This window comes from Meriones unguiculatus, chromosome 11 (assembly GCF_030254825.1).
Source record: "Meriones unguiculatus strain TT.TT164.6M chromosome 11, Bangor_MerUng_6.1, whole genome shotgun sequence".
Taxonomy (NCBI): Eukaryota; Metazoa; Chordata; class Mammalia; order Rodentia; family Muridae; genus Meriones; species Meriones unguiculatus.
The window spans coordinates 40,233,078-40,251,297 of record NC_083359.1 but is presented as its reverse complement, the minus strand read 5'-3'; the positions used below and the strand labels follow the sequence as shown (position 1 = coordinate 40,251,297).

Sequence of the window (18,220 nt, the reverse complement as noted above, 5' to 3'; positions counted from 1 at the left end):
CTCCCTGGGACTTGTAGTTCCGCGTGCGCGTTGAGCAAGTGGCGGGACGGCGGGGCCACGGGAATGCGTAATTTACTGCCCCAGGCATGAACTCTGGGGTACGGATGGTGACTCGCAGTCGGAGCCGCGTGTCCAGGATCGCGTCAGAAGGGTGTGGGGAGGAGCTCGCCCCGCGAGAGGCTGCCGCAGGTAGCGCTGCGCCCGGAGGAGTTTGGATGGATGGGCGAGATGAGGAACTGGCTCCAGCCCGGGAGCCGCAGGTTCTGACCTAAACTCTAGGCGCCGCATAGTAGGCAGTCGTCCACAAACGCTTAGAGTCTCGCGTGCCCCCACTCAAGCTTTTTCCGTGGAGCTGGGATCTGTAGGGGTTCTGGATGTGCCCGTACATTCACCCTTGTCGCCAGCGAAAAGTTTCAGTCCACCAGCCTAGCTTGGGGGCATTTACTTGTTTCAGGCTGACAGTGGGACACAGCAGCCTGTCCTCAGAGCTGCCTCCCTCTTGTACGACCAGGCTGTATGCCAAGAACACACCCAGCCAAAAGTCTTCCCCCCAAGCCGGACGGTGGTTCTGAAAGAAAACAGGCCCAGAGAGAAAACAGGAAAGGGCATGGCACTCATTGTATTTGTCCTGTAGCCATCATGGACCTACTATGTGCCAAGTAGTGGTACGCAGGGAACAATTATCAAAGCACCTGCACGTCTCCAGCTGGAACTTGAAGGTAAGTGGCTAGAGCAGGAGCGTGCGTAGGCATCAATGGTCCCAGAATCCGTTCAGTCATGGAGACCCACTGAGACCCAGACTGAGGCTTGGCAAGAGCCACGTGCCAGGGAAAGAAGACAAGACTAGTGTTGATACTGTTAGGGCAGCAAATGCTTTGACTTTAAGAGAGTTTGGAGCTCATCCTGAGTGTTAATTTCTGAAAAAGGAGTGGCGCAGTCCAATTTGGGTTTTAAGAGGTTCTCTTACGTGCAGCTCAAAAGACAAGGGGAAAGGTTTCATTCTCCTATAGGCTATCCCTAGTGTCTTAGCGTGCTAACAGGCACTTTGTCAGACCACCTTGTACTGTTGTGACAAGGGCAGAACACTTCTACACACCGCATGGTAGATAATGGACAGTTGCACAAATAAATGAGGGGGGAGTGAATTATCAGGTAAGCAGCCCCCTTACCCTACCCTCCAAAGGCTGAATGGCACTTTTTGCAGAAGGAAGGAAAAGCCGCAGGCCTGTGAAACATCCACAGAAGACACAGAAGGTGCATGTGGCCTATGAGGCTTCTAATGGTGAGAAAGGTGAGGCCGATGAGGCCCTCAAAGTACCAGTTTGGGAGCCCCAGAATTGGCAGCAGCAGCTGGCTAACATTCGCATCATGAGAAGCAAGAAGGACGCGCCTGTGGACCAGCTAGGTGCTGAGCACTGCTACGATGCCAGTGCCCCACCAAAGGTAGGCAAAGCCTCCACCTGCTCAGGGGATTCCTTGTTCTTCCATGGAAGCAAGAGACGCTCGCTTTCTTGCTTTCCTCACAGAGCAAGACCTGCCAGCTCTCTCAGCTGACACCATCCCCAACAGGCTGCCCACAAGAGGATGTGCTCCTGCTGCCTTAGAGCACTGGACAGCATGCATCGCCTGTCATTCATCAAGCTCACTGTGCATGTCAGGGGAGTGCCTGTGACTTCTGTGGCTTGAGGCCTCATGCATAGTGATGGCGTTTGGGAGCATTTCAGTAATGTGAGAGGAGGAGAGTTCCTTAGACTAACCTAAGCTCTAACCACCTTCTGATACTGGATGACCTGAGGACTTCTTGTCTGTGGGCCTGGTGGTCTAGAAAATGAGCAGTGTTGTCATAGACCAAGCAGGCACTGTAACAGTAGTAGCCAGTGATTGTCTAATATCCACTCTGTTCTAGGTTCCAAGCAAGTCATTGGAGCCTCACACTACTCTGTAGAAGCAGATAATTGGTAGACATCAGCAGATCATTAGTCCATGTTAGTTGTGACAAGACAGACCCTGCTCTTCCTGATGAGTAAGAGGTCCACAATAACAAGTAAAGCTGGGTAAGTGACTTGACTAAGACCGGTCACCATCCTGGCCCCTGTCATTGTACAAGCAGGTGCGGAGGTACCAGGTACTCTTGTCGCTGATGCTCTCCAGCCAGACCAAAGACCAGGTTACAGCAGGTGCCATGCAGCGCCTACGGGCCCGGGGTTTGACTGTGGAAAGTATCCTGCAGATGGATGATGACATGCTGGGCAGGCTTATCTACCCTGTGGGCTTCTGGAGGGTAAGCCTTACCCTTGGCAACAGGGCCAAGACGGGGCACTGGTCTGGGGACGAGGGGCAGGCATCTCTGCTAAGAAGCCTTTCATGCTTCCGATTACCAGGAGCCTATACCATGGGGCTGGAGCCCTGTCCTGAAAGCTCTTGAGATTTTCCTGTTTACAGCCCTTCATTCTTCTCCCCTCCCACCCAGCTGCATGCCCTACCCTCTCTTCCCTTCCCCTCCTAGGCTCCCTAGAGTGTGTCACTCCAAAGAGGCGCTCCCCTACTCCACAGAACCCTGGGTGGTGGGTGGATCTGTTGAAAGTGGCTCTGTGGGTGGAGCCGCTTCCCCTTGGCACTGCGTGGGCCACCACAGTCTATCAGATTGGTTTTAAATAGCCCTCTCCACTCAGGCACAGGATGGGAACCACCCAGCTGGTCTGGCAGTTGCTTGGGGGAGCCCAGGCTCCAGCCTTCCTTCCTGAAGGTCCAGGTGCTACTGAGCCTAGGTCCTAGGGACAGCTCAGCCCCTGAAGGGAATGCTGAGACAGGGGACCCAAGCTGGTTCCCACACACATGGTCCTGGCCCACATGAGGGGGAGGTGCCACATTGGAGGTACACTGCCAGGGCCTTCTTCCAGCTTCTTTGCTGCCTTTGGCTCCTCACCTCCTGGAGAGGTAGGACATGTGGTTACATCTGCATGAGCCATAGGCAGGTGATGGGCAACTCTGAGAACCTGGGGACCTTCCAGATTAGGCTAGGCCTCACCCCAAGGCTGATCTACATCATCTTTCAGAACAAGGTAAAATTCATCAAGCAGACAACCACCATCCTGCAGCAGCGCTACGAAGGGGACATCCCTGCTTCAGTGGCGGAGCTGGTAGCCTTGCCAGGTGTTGGGCCCAAGATGGCACACTTGGCCATGGCTGTGGCCTGGGGGACCATATCAGGCATAGGTGAGTAGTTTGTGCCACAAGGAGGGAGAAGTCAACTCCGGGCTTGCTTGCTTCTGTTAGGGTTCCCCAAGCATTTTTGTGACTCAAGCCAGAGTATCAGAAGGGTGTTCTCAGTGTTGAGCAGGCTGGCACTGTTGGTCCCTGATGACAAGAACTTGCTAAATTCCTCCTGCTTGCTGATCTCTGGGAGGGACCTTGAAGCCAGGTGATCTTCACATGCTGCAGAGCCATGAGGAGTGTTTCACCTGTGGGTAGGAAGCTAACAGGTGCGGACTGTGACAGCCCTGTGGAGCCTGACCCAGGCCTTTTGGGTTTGGGTTTGTTGATTTTTTTTTTTTTTTTTTTTTGGTGGGGGGTACTCCAAATTATTTGTTTGTTGTTTGTTTTTTGGTTTTGAGACAAGGTTTCTCTGTGTAGCCCTGGCTGTCCTGGAACTCACTTTGTAGCTGAGGCTGGTCTCAAAGTCACAGAGATCCACCTGCCTCTGCCTCCCGAGGGCTAGTATCAAAGGTGTGCACCTAAGCTTCTTACATACTGGGATTAGTCATGCTCCACTGTGCCTAACTCCAGGAAGTCCTTCTGAGGTCATGTTTCAGTTTAGGGCTTTTGGTGAGTTAGCCAGACCAAGAGGTAGAAGTGTGTCCCGGCCAGAAGGAATAGAAGCAGTAAAGCTGAGTAACAAAGCAGGAAGCTCTAGAATGGGTGGAACAAATTGAGGAAGGCAGAGGCTGAGGTGGCAGTGGAGGAGGAGGGTGGTCTTGTGGGATTGGGGAAGGAGGGTGATTTCTGGAATCCTTCTTCTGGGTATCATCTTTTAGCATTTGAAGCACCACTGTAATAGCTAGGTTGAGGACCTACTCCCTGGGCAAGGATGAGATTTAGCTCTCTTTGGGCCTCCAACTTCTGGCTTCTGCGTGTGCCTGGTGGAGGGTTTCCTTTAGAGATCTGTAAGCTGGTGACACCCTGTTGCAGTGACCAACAGTGGTTAGAGGGCAGCTAGGGGCCCAGGGCTTTGACTGGGAGCTGGTAACCACCTGTTGAGACTGGAGGAGAGCAAGCCTTGGCAGAGCCTGGCCAGGTAGGAAGTGGGTGAGGCCTCCCCAGCTCAGTCTCCACTCCTTAGCTCCCAAAGCCGCCAGCAGCCTCTTAGTTGACACTTGAGCTTATCTAGACACTGTCCTCAGCTGCCTGTGTCCTGAGAGAAGGGAGTGCCGTGGTTGGCAGGCTCCGTGGGGGAAGGGCCCCCGCAGGAACACAGGCGTCCAGTGCTTCCAGTGGACGGGACAATGTCTCAACACCACCCGCTTCTCTGTGCAGGCCTGCCTACCTGCGGTGAGACCCAGGGCTGCCTGCTGGGAAAAAAGGTCCTCTCGACTGAAAAGCTGGGACTAAGGAGTCCTGACCCTTGCAGCTGGGTGACCTTAGGGCACACGCTTGGTCTCTCTGAACTTGAGTTCACAGCCAGTGAAGTAATTGCTCTCCTTAACAGCACAGATGCATAGGAAGCCCGACTGCCCAGCACAGGAGGCTCCTACATGTGGTCCTGGCTAAGGCTGCCATGATGTGACCCCTCAGCCTGAACTCCCAGTCTTTTCCCAGGCAATTAGTGAGTCAAGAGGCTGGCATGGGGACTAGCTAGCTGTTTGCAAACCTTGGGAAAGGCAAGGCAGACACTGCGGCTGACCAGGTGGCTTGGCAGGAGGCCCCAGTGAAGGTATGAGGTTGAATCCTTGCAATGGCAGCTGATGGGAACAGGAATTGAAACCCAGGTGGAGCACAGCTGTAGCCAGACTGACCCTGTTATCCACTCTGTTCCCAAAAGCTGGAGTAGCAGATGCCAGCCAGCTCTGCAACAGTGACCTCAGGCTAGCCCACTGGGCCAAGCTGCTGCCACCCAGCCCAGTGCTCACAGCCAGTGGATGAGCTGAGAGGGGCCTTAGGACCCAGGTAGACAGGGCAGAGGAAGCAGAGCATCACCTCCCCCACCCCCGATCCAGGCCTCATTCTTGGGAAGGCTGCAGACCAAGAGTACACACTTTGGGGTTTGTTTTGTTTGTTTTTCCCAGGATAGAGAATTGAATTTTTTTTTTTAAAAGACATAGGCCAAGCTAGCCTTGAACTCAGAACAATCTTACATCAACCTTTCAAGTTCTGGGGTTATAGATAGGAATCATCACACTTGCCTCACACTTTGCTTTGTCTTTTGAGGCAGGTTCTTTCTATATAGCCCTGGTTGTCCTGAAGGCTGGCTTCAGGCTCAGAGAGCCACCTGCAAGCCTTTAATGCCAGCACTCAGGAGGCAAGCCTGGTCTACATAGTGAATTCCAGGATAATCAGGGCCATGAAGAAAGACCCTGTCTCAAACAAATAAACAAGCAAGCAAACAAATCAAATAGGCTGCCTGCACCCCAGATTGGGGGCTCGGCCACGCAGATGATGTACCTTCTCTCAGGCTCCATGGTTCCCATCTTGTTTAGAAGCCCAGGTGGGAAAGATCTTAGGTTGTCTCCTAGCCACACTTGCTTAGAACTGGGGATAAGGATAGGGACACAGTCCAGCTGGCAGAGTGCCCTAGTTCACCCTGCCCTGTCTCCAAGCAGCAGTAGACACTCATGTGCACAGAATAGCCAACAGACTGAGATGGACCAAGAAGGTGACCAAGTCCCCAGAGGAGACACGCACAGCCTTGGAGGAGTGGCTGCCCAGGTACAGAGTGGCTGGGTGAGCCTGGGGGAGAGACCGGCCCTGCTCTCTTACACACTGACTTGCCCCTTACCCTCACAGGGCGCTGTGGAGTGAAATCAATGGACTGCTGGTAGGCTTCGGCCAACAGACTTGTCTCCCTGTCCATCCTCGCTGCCAGACCTGCCTCAACCAGGCCCTGTGCCCTGCTGCCCGGGACTTCTAAGGGTCATAGGGCTTCCTCTGGCCAGTGTCTCTGAAGTGCCTTTGTGGGGAGGGGTAGTAAGGTTTGGGGGTTGTTTGCAGGGTGTATAATAAAGCTGGGGATTTATTCACAATTGACTTCTAGCCCAGTTGGTTTAAGATCAGGCCGAGAAGTGTATATGTGAATGCAGCACTGCATACGCAGGTCAGGGGCAAGGTTGCCTGGGAGACTGTGTGGGGACACACTGTATCCTGGGAAGGGAGGGAGGGAGGGAGAGATGGGAGGGGAGCATAAACCCAGGAGAGGAAACAGAGCCAGCTGCAGCCAGCTGCTGGGAAGCCCATGGGGGAAGTATCCCTGTGAACTCTCACACTCTGTCCTGCAGCCCCAGCACTTCTCTGGGACCTCTGGCTTCTGAACTTGTGCTCAGTCTGTGCCAGGAACCCACCCTCATGTTAGCAGAGGAACTCTGGAGATCCAGACTCTGGACTGCTGGACACAAGGCTTCACAGGACAGGTCTTGGAGAAGTAATAGTAGGAGAGGGATGGCGTCATTCCTCACCCAAGGGTCTTCTGGAATGAGCTTTATTCCTCACCCTTACCCCTCAAACTGCAGACTCAGAGAACACACAGGCGCCAGAGTTCAAGGGAAGGCCTGTTTAATTTGAGGGTGTGCGCACGTGCGCTATGGCTTATGAGGCAGACTGCAGTGCCAATAAGTGAGTTCAGGGAGTTGAGAGCACTGAGGAAAGGGCAGAGGGCAAATGCCAGGTAGGCATAAGGCAGGGGCCAGGCCCAGGATGAGACCTGGAATGGCTCACACAGACCCACCATCTCCAGGTCCTATAGCTGCAGAACAGGGTAAGGGGCTTGTCAGGAGGCTGCCCTCTTAAGAGTCATGGAACACCTATCCTCAGGGCCCCTCAGAGCCAAGGCTCTGCATTCCAGAACCCAGCATGTGGGAGGCAGCACAGGGCTAGCTAGGCAGAGAGGCCTGGCCGAGGGACCATCCCACATGAGGGATGGGACAGAGGGATAGCTCCTACAGGCACAGCTGGCCCTGAGGGCCCCTGGCTGTCTTGTCCCTGCAGTCCCCTGGTCTCTGCTCGGGATGGCGCTGCTGACAGGGTGGGTAAGAAAGGGTTTGCAGAGAAAGGTTTGTTTTATTGCAATTATTTAGAGTGAGCCCCAGGGGGTTGGGGGAGGGGCTCCACTATTAACTAGAAACATATGTGGAGCTGGAGACCTTTTAGGAAAAAAAGCGAAAACATGAATTCCTTTCAGTCAGCAGGCCCAAAGCAGAACAGCAAAGGCCCTTGGCAGACCACCATGCATAGCTCCTCCCTCTCTCACTGTTTCTCTGTCTCTCTTGGCTAGCTGGCTCTCTCTCTCTCTCTCTCCCTCTCTCTCTCTTTCTCTCTTTCCCTCTTCCCTCTGGGTTTCTCTCTTCTCTCATCTTGCTATGACAGCTGCAGCACCCAAAGGACAAGACAAGGGGTCATGGGGGTCATGGGTTGGTTTCTGGGTGGTGTGACACCACCCTCCAGTCTTGCTCAGGCTTGGGGAGCTCTGCAAAGGCCCAAGGTCCTGCAGGAAGAGACCACAGGGCAGGCAGAGAAGGGCTCAGAAGTTGCTGAAGATCTCTCGCTTCCTGTTCCAGTCCATCTGTGGTGCCCGCTTGTTCACCCGAGTAGCTCGAGCCTTCTCCTTGGCTTCAGCTGCTGTGGGACTCAGGTGGAGGCCACTCTCCTGGAAGGGGTCTCGCTTCCAGGCACTGCCATCCTGGGGACAGGTAAGGTGCAAACAGTGAGCCATACCCCTGGCAGCTGCCTTTCCAAGGAACTTACACACCAGAGGCCACCCCAGGGCCTAGGGCAACTAGCCCAAGAGGCTTCTTGGAAGTGGTAGCCCCACTGTCCTGGTAGGAATCTCTACAGAGAGCCCCACCTAAGGCCTCTGAAGCCCCAGGTATGAGCAGCATTACCTCATTGTCCTTGTCTGAGCCTGGTAGGTCACTTCGGGATGAGCACACAGAGCCGCCATTGAGCTAGGAAACCAAGGGAAAGTTGTGGTTTCAGCATGGCCATCCTGGTGCACCCAGATCACACACAACACACACACACATATGCACAGGATCACTTTTGAGCCCACACACAGCACAGCTGCATCTGCTCCTTTTCAGCAGTAAGCATTCACACATCTGTCCCTGCCAGGGCACAGCTGGCACCTCAAAGCACACGGGAAAGTCCAACCTGGCCAGTTATGGTAGAGGAGAACAGCTGTGGCAGTGGGTACCAGCTGTGCGAATGTCACTTGTCGGCCAAGCCAGGGATAGTGTTCAAGAAGGTGAGGGCTGAAGACTACTCAGCAGTCGTGTAGGAACGAAGCATGGAAAGGTGGCCCAGGACCCCAAATCTCCACCCACACTATGTGTGTGAGCCCGTGCTAACCCCATACAAGATCCATGGTGGGTATTCATTTCTTTTGAGACAGGGTTTCTCTGTGAAGCGCTGGCTGTCTAGGACCTCGAGCTCGGAGATCTGCCTGCTTTTGCCGACCAAGTGCTGGGATAGGTGATGCAGGCCATCATGCCTGGCTAGCACAGTGGAGATTTTTAAGATGACCAGGCCAGATAGGTCTCACAACTGTACATCCTCACAGAGGATGCAGCCATTATCATGTCGGGGGACCCAAGGGTTGAGGTACACGTATGGTCGCCGGGGCCCTCCCTCTCACCTGGGCATGGCTGGTCCCGTTCGTGACTGGTGATGGCAGTGGACCTATGGGGACAGCGTGTTAGTGGCTGCACGGACCCTACCCTGTGCCCCTAAGGTAATCGCCTACCTTCTACATGCTCCTCTGTGGGGATGACCCGCAGCCGCTTGAAGTGCTCATCAGTCTCAGGATCTACCACCAGCAACCGGGCCTCATCGTCCCGTGCCTTGATTCTGGCAACAACTTCAGCATGACGAAGCCCCTCCACGTTCTGCCCATTCACCTGCCACCACCCACATAGGGTCAGAAAGGCCTGAGGGGCCCAGTCGGCCCAGTGCCACCCAGCCAGGTGTGCCATCAAATATTCATTGAAGCCACCACCAGCCGAGGCAGCAGGAAGAGTGCCAGCTCAAGTTCCCTCTGTCTCCCCTTCTCCTGCAGGGACCCAGGGCCCAGACATGGACACTCAGGGGCATGCGGATACAAACACAGGGACCCAGGGTACCTCAATGAGCCGGTCCTGGGCACGGAGGCCAGAGTGGGAAGCAGGGGAGCCCGGGTCCACAGAGCGGATGTACTGGCCGGGCCGGGACTTGTCACTATGCAGGTTGAATCCATATCCCTGGGGTCCCTTTCTCAAGTGGCAGAGCCGGGGACGAAGCTCTCTTGGGGGCCCATTGAGATCCTGTAGACGCAAAGGAGGTGATATCAGGCTCTACCCCAGCCTCCCAGCACTATGCCGTCAGAGAACAATGCCAGGTGAAGTTGCCCTGTAACACAACTTTAGTTGTGGGCTTAGGGACAAAGCCTGTGCCCAAACATGTAAACATCTAATGAGATAGCTGCCTGCCGGCAGGAGCAGTGAAAGAATTCACAGGGGGCACTGTGCACAGCTTGGGGATATAGGAGGAACCAGATGGGAGAGCTGCCCCATCACAGACCTGGCAAGACTGTACCTTTAGGTTTTGCCTCTCCCTCCATCCTTGCCTCCCCTCTGTAGGGCCAGTACCCTGGAGGCCTGAACTGTTTTTGTTTTCTCTTCAAAGCCTCCAAGAGGCTCCCTGGGCTATTGTGGCAGCTGTTTACTTTAGAATTCCAATACTAACCGGAGCTTCTGCCCCCACCCGGTGGCCCAGAAGGGGCTGGTGATGGCCACTCCCAGCCTGTGATGCTTCCTAGCCCACAACATGGAAGGGCTCGCGGTACCCACAAGGAACCCCCACCACTGCCCCAGGCTGCCTTGATTTACCTCTGGCATGCTGCAGTAGGTCTCTGGGCCAGGAGGCTATGCAGGCCGGGAACAGCCCGCTGACCCCCACCCCAGCCAGGGGCCAAGCCAGAGGCTATGCCGCCGAATGGCCAGCAGCTGCTGGTGCCCAGTTACCTGGTGGCTGGGGTGGGCAGGCAGGTGGCAGCTCAGGTTTCTGGGTGTGAGCGTAGGTGACAAGGTACTGGCTGGGGGCATTTCCCTCACCCTCCCCTACCACCCCTTCCCCTTCACGCCTGATGGCTCAGGGACTCTAGAGCGGGGAGGATCCTTCAGGTCTCAGGGCAGATCTCTTAAGTCTCAGGCAGTGTCTTCCCCCAGCCCAGAACATCTCTGAACACTCCAGCTGTCCAACCCCCTTTGGTGTTTTGGAGAGAAGGTCCCACATTTTAACCCAGCTAGCCTCAACTACACAACTCAGAGTGATCTTTTTGTTTTACCTTCTGAGTTCGGGAATTATCCATATAAACCACCATGCTAGCTCCAAACCTTAAATGTGGTATTTGCCCATGTCCATAGGTGACAGCCAGCTGCAGGAGTAAGTACAGTGTTCCATGCAGGGCTACTCCTAGCTTCCGGATTATGGGATGGCCCTTCAACCTGGATGTCCTCTTTTTGTCTAGCCTACACTCAGGACCCCTTCCTTGATCCTAAAACCCAGCTAGATATTCATCTGGATTCTCCTGCTGGCCCTTGGTGCCCAGCCACCATCTGCCCCATTACACCAAGAATTATAGAGGTAAAACTGGTCCCCAGCCCCTGGGGGCTCAGCTAGGCAATGTTGGCTGAATTCAGGGTTGTAAGGTCTCAAAGATCTTCAGAACCCCACTGCACAGATTTGTTAAATCTCAAAGGCATAGCTGAAGGCACGGGTATAGGGCTTTGGGGCAAGGCCCTGACAGACCCTAACTATCAGCTTGAGATAGCCAGAGGCTAGTTCATAGGAGAGAGACTGGAGAAGTAGAGATAGAAGCCAGTGCCAAAACAGTACGAGGAAACGTGTGACCACTCCTGGCACAAAGTCATGTCCTAGGAGGCAGGGCCACATCATGTGGCCACAGAGACAAGACAGCCATGCTTACACTCATAAACAATCAACGTAGACACAGCCACCCACACATGCAAACTTATGTCCACGGCACTGGCCCTGTGGCCTTTTCCCACGGCCTCTGTGGTAGCCTACAGGGCAGGGTTTCTTGGGGCTCCCAAACAGGAAGCAGGACTTGGCAAGCTATTGTAGTCATGAAACTAGGGTCCATTCCTGAGGGGCTGTTCTGGCTACCCCCCAGCCTCAATCCAGAACAGCCACCTCAGCAGAGGTTAAAAGATTCCTCTTACCAAACAGCCTAAACCGTCTCTGGCCACAAGCAGAGCCCAAGTGGTGCCGGGCCTGGCATAAAACCCTCAAGTACAAGGACTGCAAGGCACCCCCAAGCCTGTGGGATAGAGGGGGACAGCTAGAGCAAGTAAGTGGGGGTAGGGTGGCCCAGCAAGCAGCGGGAGGGGTGCATTGCTGGAATTCTTTCTCCCAGCCCTAGCCCTGAGTACACTTCCTGCCTTTTTCAGATAGGCCCTCTGGCTCCCACGGGCTCTGAGACACACAGCCATAGAGCTGGGCAAGTCTCAGTACCCCCGCTGAGCCTATAACCAGACAAAGGCTGATATAGGGGTGCCCTGGGAGCCGGGCTCTACCCCCCCACCAGATAATGACTCACCAGCCCCAGCAGAGAAAGGCCCCCATTGTTTCTTGGGGTCCATCTTGCATGCACAAACATCCCCAAGTTCCCTGTCCCTTACCCAGAGATTGAGCTAAAGCTGGGGTCCTGACGTCCCAGCTCTGCCCCACCCCCACCTGACCTGAACAAGCCCCTGTTGAGAGTTCAGTGGAGGGGCGCCTGGGGCAGAGGCAGGCAGCATGGTACTCCTGGAGCGAGCCATGAGAGGTGGCTAGGAAAGGCAGGCAGCAGGTGGCCAGCCTGGAGCAGCCTGAGCTCTTGGGCCAGCTGAGACTGCCACCCCACTTATCTACCTCCCACTGTGGCCCAGGTTCCCTGGGGATGGGTGGGGACATAGGGACTGACTCACTTCGGGTAGCAGGGTAGTTACTAAGCCCCCTCCCCTGTCTGGCGTCCCCCCCACCCAGATAGGTTTCCGTCCCAAGAAAGGAAGGAAGGAAGCTGCCGGAGGCCCTGCCCTGCTCCAGGACCCAGGGCAGTGGAGACAGAGAGTCAAGGGAGGGGACCTTGGCTGGAGAACAGAAGACAGTGTGTGTGTAAGGGGGGAAGAACAGTAGGAACCAGGGGAGTCCCCAAAAGCTTTCCTGCTGTCACTTTGTTCTAACCATCCTCTACCATGAACCCACCACCTGCAAAGCTCGATCAGCCCTGACTCAGTCCCCCAAGTCTTCCAGAAAGTACAGACATGACAGGAGCAAAGGGGTGGAAAGGCAAGGTCTATCACTGCCTCCCTCTCCCTGGCACTGCTAGCTGCTGGGTCTCTGTTTGGGGGCTGTTCCTGTCATCACTGCTAGAAGCAGCTCACTGCAGCTGCAGCCACCCCCAGCCCTGAACGGCCCAGGACTGAGTCACCAGCCCTTCCCACCCCCAAAGGGAGGGGCAGACCACATCAGTGATCTCCCTAGTCCCACCTCCCCTCTCCTGCAGGCTGGGACGGAGGACCCAGGTTCAGGGAGGATGAGAAGACCCTAAACCTCCTCTGGGGGCACCTAGTGGACACCCCCACCCTGCAGCAGAGTAGAGGCATGCATGCCTCGCCAGTCTGTCCAGCCACCAATACCTCCATCAAAACATAACCCTCTAAGACTCCCACACTCAGCCTGAGCTATGGCATCTCTCTAAACCTGGTCTGTAGAGGTCATATGAGGCTCCCCTTGCTCTTCCAGGGTAAGACCTTCTCTTGAGCTCCTCTGCCTCCTAGAGTCCTTGTCCCTAGACTTGGCCCATCTACAATGGTACAGGCCCATTGTACCCCCTTTTGTTTCTCTAAAATACGCCCAGAGGAAGCCCCCTCCTAGGGCTTCCTGCAGCCCCTCCAAGCCTGAAATAGCTGTGACAGGGAAGGCCCCACCCATAGCCAAGGGGCCTGGGCCACCCCATCTCCAGATAAGGCCCCAGGGCGGATTTTTCCACAGGAAGGTGAACTGGGCTGTTTGCTTCTAAATGAATGGATACACGCCTGGGGGTTGGGGGGGCTTCTTCCTAAGGAGGAGAAAGGGGTACTTGGGGAAAAGGGAGGCTCCTAGTCCCCAGCCAGAAGAAGGTGGGCCTGGCACCATCTTCTTCCCAAAAGATTCCTTCTAAAGACTCCTGATCTTAAACAGCCAGAGGGCAGAATCTAGATTCTAAGGCTTGGCACCTGCCCTCAGGTCTCTAAGGAAAAGAATCCAACAGATTCAGAGCACAGACCTTTCCCCAGGTTGGCCTTACCACTGGAAATGTCATCATCCAACCTCCAGACAGGTCCTACAGGGATCAGCACAGGCCTAACCAGATCAAGTAGGAGACATTTGGGTAAGGTCAAAGGTAAATATTAAGGTCTGAAACACATCCAGAAACTTCAGACCTGCCACACCACCAACCCTAAGCCAATGGTTCTCAAAGTTGGATGTGGGGAATCCCTTGGCTCAAATAATAATTAGAAGACACAAGAGACAATAAGACCCAGCCTCTTCCAAGAAGCAGAACAAATAGCCTCAGGCCCTTCCTCCTTGCCCCAAGTTCTGCCTAGGTTACCTAGAAGGTAAAACAGACCTTCCCTTGTTTCTTCTAGGTCTCCTATCCTGGAAGGAGATAAACAAGGGGAGGTGGTACCCAGCAGGAGCCATGGGACAACAGCACACAGGGGCTCCCTAGGGGAGGGGAGTCAGCAGAAGCTTCTTAGGAGGGTCCGCATACAGCTCAGAGGGGTCCCTATCCTTGTTCCCATTTCCTACCTGTGCTGGAACCCCTCCCCCACCCCATCCCACCCCACTACAACACTGATTCCTGCAGCAGGCTGTAATCCACCCAAGGCCTCAGAGCACACAGTCAGCCGAGACATGGATGTTCCAGACAGAAACATGGACAAAAACAAGGACAAGCGATATCTAATACAGACACTCAGTCCTTTGGGGATCCAGCAGCCCCTCCCAGAGCTGGAACCTCAAGCAGAGAGAACAAAGGCAGAAAGAGTAGCCACAGGTGGTCACCAACAGCACAGAGAGTAGGGACTGCATAGGAACAGAGCCCTAAGAAGAAACTTAAAGAAGTGACCAAAGCGAAAGCTCTCATCAAGAGTCAGTGAGGGCAGTCCTGGAAAAGCTCATTGTCTCACAGACATAGCCCACCATACCTTTTGGCCGGTGTCAGAGCCAAGGCTGCCCGAGCAGGCCCAGTCAGGCTTTGGCTCCCAGGGACTGTGGACTGGGGGAAGCCCTCGATGGGCCATCTCTTCAGTGCAGATCAGTTGTCTCCGGCAGAGCTCCTCATCCGTCTCCTTGTCCACCACAAGCAGCTGAGTGTGCCCCTCCACAGCCTTGATCCTCTGTACCACCTGGAATGGGTGGGTAGCAGGACCTGGTCAGCAGCCAGTACCCTGGGCAGCACATGGATAGGGCACCGCTTCGGTAGGGCACCACTCCCGGCTAGGCCCAGACTCACGATCAGCGGGGCAGGGGTTGGCCTGCCGGGGGTGGGCAGCTGGACTGAGGAGCCTTCGGGCTCCACCCCCCACCCCCAGTTTCCAGTAGCTCCCTCCCTCTTCTCCCTGGAGCTAAGGCCCAGGCTGCAAGTACTTCGGGATCCTCCTGTGGCCTTGTACTCAGCTCAGGTGAGGACAAGAAGAAGCTGCCAGGAGCAGCCAGGTGGGAGTCAGAAACCGTTCAGCTGAGGATTTCTGGATTTCTGGCTAGTCTGCATATGTGTTTACACACTTATCTGCATATGTATGCATATGTGTGTGCTTTTGTGAGTATGTCTATTTTAAAATCTGGTTTTTGTCTAGGTGTAGGAGAGAGCACTGGCTCCAATGTGAGTATTTGGGCCTCTTTCTTTCTCAGAGATGCAGTGTGAATCTAAAACACCTGGAAAGCTCTAGGATTCCAATTTGCCTCCAGACCTGGACCGGAAACCCATTCTGCTGGACCTGCAAAGAGGTGAGGACCTAGGAATTCTAACCAGGATGCTCCTATCTATCAAGTAAGCAGGGTTCAGCTCCAGCAGGTACAGCAATGGAACAGGTGTGGCAGGGGCCTCTGTGCCTGGATGGGTACCTGGGAAGGGTGGAGAGCAGGTGGGCCACCATGGCTCATTCAGGGTGTTAGTGTGAGTTCAAAGGGAGAAGTGACCACTGGACATCTGAAGGGCAGGAAGTATTAACAACCCGCCCCCCCCACCAGGATCTCCAGCGTTACCCCACTTAGCACGTGATACCATTACCAACGAGAAGGTCCTACCCAGGCCCATCTTCACCTGGCCCCTTTGTGCCATCCCCTCTCCCCATGACCAACAGAACAGGAGGATCCCGGCACCCTGATGCTCTCTGGCATAGGAACCAAGCCAGTTACTAACAATATCTACATACCAATAGAATGAGAGTCATGGCTTTGCCCCTATCTTTCTGAACAGTAGATGGGTCTAATGTGGCTCTATGCAAATTAGAGATTAGCCCCCCAGAAATCTGGGATAAACAAGCAGATTCCAGCGACTGCTAGGGGCGGATGACACCGACTCTGCCTGTCTAACCCTTGCTTTTTAGGCCAACCTTTGGGCTCCACTCCCAAACTCTTCAACACACAAACAAATCCAACGGTCACTGTAGGGAGAAAGCAGGCCCCTGGGGGAGACAGGAGCTCAGCTCTTAGCCCAGCCAAGAACCGCTCTGCTTTCTCCAGGCTGGTACTGTGGATCCAGAACAGAAACGGTGGAGGGAGGCTGGACTCTAGCCAGGACCTTAGGTGTGTCTACCCCTCACTAGGATACAGACACCCCAGAAGTGGAACCTGCAGGAGGAACAGCCCTAACATCTCTCCTTCCTCCTGCTGCAGCGGGCAAGAGCTGGACAGTGACCTCTACAGGGCCAGGCAGTCTTTCAGGGGTTGGCCCTTTCTGAGACCAAGGAATATGCTGCCGCTAGAGCTGACTCCACCAGACCCAGACACACGGGACCATCAAAAGTGCAATAGTGTAACTGGGCAGGTAAGCAGGCAGGCAAGCATGAGTGCGAGCGCGACAGACACACACACACACACACACACACACACACACACGCCTGATGTGTCCACACAAACCCTAGGCACACATTCCAGCACTGACACAAGTGTGCTTTCATCCACTCCGGGAACACTTGAGTAGTGCGTTCATACGGATAACCCCAGACAGACATGCAAGCACAAATACATACTCACACACTGACAGAAAAGCATCTATATACCACAAGGACACAAGGTGCCTTAGCCACCTCCTCCCCCTCCATGGCACACGGAGGCCAAAACTAGCAGAAGCAGCCAGGGCCCTGGCCAGAGCAGCCGCAGTGCGGGCCCCTCCCTACCAGGATGTCCTCCCTCCCCCGCTTGTGCAGGACTGTGCTTCCTCACCAGGAGGCCAACTGGCCAGCCACGTCCCACACCTCGACACCCAAACAGCAGACCCCTGTGGGACCCTTGCCGGGTCCCACCATGGGGCACACAGAAGGGTGGTCGTTGGCATCTTGGCCAGCGCTGTGGGGACGCGCCCCCAAGGAGGGAACGGGGGCGGGGCGCAGCGCAGGGACCCACCTGGTGATGCGTCTCGCCTTCTACGTTGACGCCGTTGACCTCAACCAGGCGGTCCCCGGCACGCAGCGCGGCCGCCTCGGCTGGGGAGCCTGGCTCCACGCGCCGGATGAACTGGCCACGGCGGCCCTTCTCGCCATGCAGGTGGAAGCCGTAGCCCTGCTCGCCGCGCACCAGGCGACACAGGCGGGGCCGCAGCGACTCCGGCGCGGCCATAGCACCCGCTGCCCCCTGGCTGGCCGCGACTGGCCACGGCTCACACCACCCGCAGGCTGGAGCGCGGAGGCGGCGGAGGCGCGGGCGGGAGAGCAGGCAGCAGCCTCCGCGGCTCCCCGCTCGGCTCGCGTCGCCTCGGGCTCCGGCTTCGGCTCTGGCCCTGGCCCTTGCTCCCGCGGCAGCACCGCCCCCGCGCCCGCCCCTTCCCCGCCCTCTTGGCTGCCCCCGCCCTAGCCCAAGCCCCGCTAGCTAGGCCCCTGCCTGGGCGCCCAGAAACCCTGGAGGACCATCGAGTGAGGATTGCACCGTCAGGCAACCCTCAGAGTCCCCGGGACTCCTATCTTATTCCATTTTGGACACCCTCCGTAGCTCCAGCACCTTTGGCGTCTGTTCCAGGAACCACTTTTTTAGACACCTGCATATGCTACGCTGAGAGAGGTTCCTGACGTGTGGAACCTCTTAGAGAAAGGGTCCAGCCAGAGACATCAGCGGGGAAGTGCAGAGCCCGCTGTGCTCTTCCTCGGGCTGCACCCCGCCCTCTACCCACCCGGACTACTCTGCCTGCTCCCCCTTTCTTTGCTGTCTGAATTTAGATCCCTGAAGTTGGCCCAACACGAAGTGCAACAGGCAAAAATAAGAATTGAAAGAGACGAAACAGGAACCTAGGCCTTTGGGGCCAGTGAGTAGGTGACCCCCTGCCCCTCCCAGGAGTGTTTATCCATTAAACATCCTGTCCCCACGTTCCCTGCTTTTCAGGAACAAGAGTCTATCTGGCACAGATGGGAGGGTGTTTGCTGCCTTCCTTTTGACCTGGTGCGAACTGTGCTGATGGCTTTGGCCCCTGAGCTCCAGGTGATGGTCAGCTGTCCCATATCAAGCCCCTGTAGGCCCATCCCTCGTCCCCAGGTCTCTAGTCCCACACACGCTCTTACTTTTACAATTGGACACGTTCTCATCTACCCCAACAGGACAACAGTCCCACGGAGAATTACTTATGCATTCCTATAAGGTTTTCCCAGAACAACCCTGGAGGAAACAGGCCATTTTAAAGACCAGAAAACTGAGGCCTAGAGAAGGCCCTCTGCTGGGGCCCAGCGCTGTGAGACTGCACTTTCACCTTGAAGCATCTTTCCAGGCACATAAGACAGCT

General features: G+C 55.5%; 2 protein-coding genes and 1 long non-coding RNA gene across 7 annotated transcripts; 2 read left to right on the top strand and 1 right to left on the bottom strand.

Moving 5' to 3' along the window:
* The first annotated feature begins 6 nt into the window (after positions 1-6).
* Nthl1 (nth like DNA glycosylase 1) lies at positions 7-6,233 on the top strand. 3 transcript variants are annotated; one of them, XM_021644713.2, is made up of 6 exons: positions 7-189; positions 1,208-1,443; positions 2,111-2,281; positions 3,057-3,216; positions 5,817-5,922; positions 6,001-6,233. In XM_021644713.2, the coding sequence occupies exons 1-6, from the start codon at positions 87-89 to the stop codon at positions 6,122-6,124; spliced, it is 900 nt and encodes a 299-aa protein (XP_021500388.1). In that variant the 5' UTR covers positions 7-86; the 3' UTR covers positions 6,125-6,233. The 3 variants fall into 3 exon arrangements, with proteins under 3 accessions (XP_021500388.1, XP_021500387.1, XP_060219992.1); XM_021644712.2 differs by having other exon boundaries at positions 8-189; positions 1,205-1,443; XM_060364009.1 differs by lacking the exon at positions 7-189 and adding an exon at positions 325-719 and having other exon boundaries at positions 1,205-1,443.
* Positions 6,234-6,745: 512 nt separating this feature from the next.
* Positions 6,746-17,236, bottom strand: Nherf2 (NHERF family PDZ scaffold protein 2). 3 transcript variants are annotated; one of them, XM_021644779.2, is made up of 7 exons: positions 16,858-17,236; positions 14,436-14,636; positions 9,324-9,503; positions 8,948-9,101; positions 8,840-8,883; positions 8,088-8,150; positions 6,746-7,885 (listed from the first exon to the last, which is right to left on the bottom strand). In XM_021644779.2, the coding sequence occupies exons 1-7, from the start codon at positions 17,068-17,070 to the stop codon at positions 7,727-7,729; spliced, it is 1,014 nt and encodes a 337-aa protein (XP_021500454.1). In that variant the 5' UTR covers positions 17,071-17,236; the 3' UTR covers positions 6,746-7,726. The 3 variants fall into 3 exon arrangements, with proteins under 3 accessions (XP_021500454.1, XP_060219991.1, XP_021500455.1); XM_060364008.1 differs by lacking the exon at positions 16,858-17,236 and adding an exon at positions 16,489-16,521; XM_021644780.2 differs by lacking the exons at positions 14,436-14,636; positions 16,858-17,236 and adding an exon at positions 11,943-12,127.
* LOC132646333 (uncharacterized) lies at positions 14,860-16,512 on the top strand. The gene is made up of 3 exons (XR_009584502.1): positions 14,860-14,912; positions 15,142-15,237; positions 16,129-16,512. It is a non-coding gene; the product is annotated as an uncharacterized LOC132646333 (long non-coding RNA).
* Positions 17,237-18,220: the final 984 nt, after the last annotated feature.

What these genes read in the sequence shown, in the direction of transcription:
- Nthl1 (XM_021644712.2), top strand. Translation starts at nt 87, where the DNA reads ATGAACTCTGGGGTACGGATGGTGACTCGCAGTCGGAGCCGCGTGTCC. An exon ending in ACCCTGTGGGCTTCTGGAGG is followed by an intron (nt 2,282 to 3,056) that starts GTAAGCCTTACC and finishes ATCATCTTTCAG; the next exon opens with AACAAGGTAAAATTCATCAA. An exon ending in GGGGACCATATCAGGCATAG is followed by an intron (nt 3,217 to 5,816) that starts GTGAGTAGTTTG and finishes GTCTCCAAGCAG; the next exon opens with CAGTAGACACTCATGTGCAC.
- Nherf2 (XM_021644779.2), bottom strand. Translation starts at nt 17,070, where the DNA reads ATGGCCGCGCCGGAGTCGCTGCGGCCCCGCCTGTGTCGCCTGGTGCGC. An exon ending in GCTCTGACACCGGCCAAAAG is followed by an intron (nt 9,504 to 14,435) that starts GTATGGTGGGCT and finishes TTGCGTCTACAG; the next exon opens with GATCTCAATGGGCCCCCAAG. An exon ending in GCTCAGACAAGGACAATGAG is followed by an intron (nt 7,886 to 8,087) that starts GTAATGCTGCTC and finishes ACCTGTCCCCAG; the next exon opens with GATGGCAGTGCCTGGAAGCG.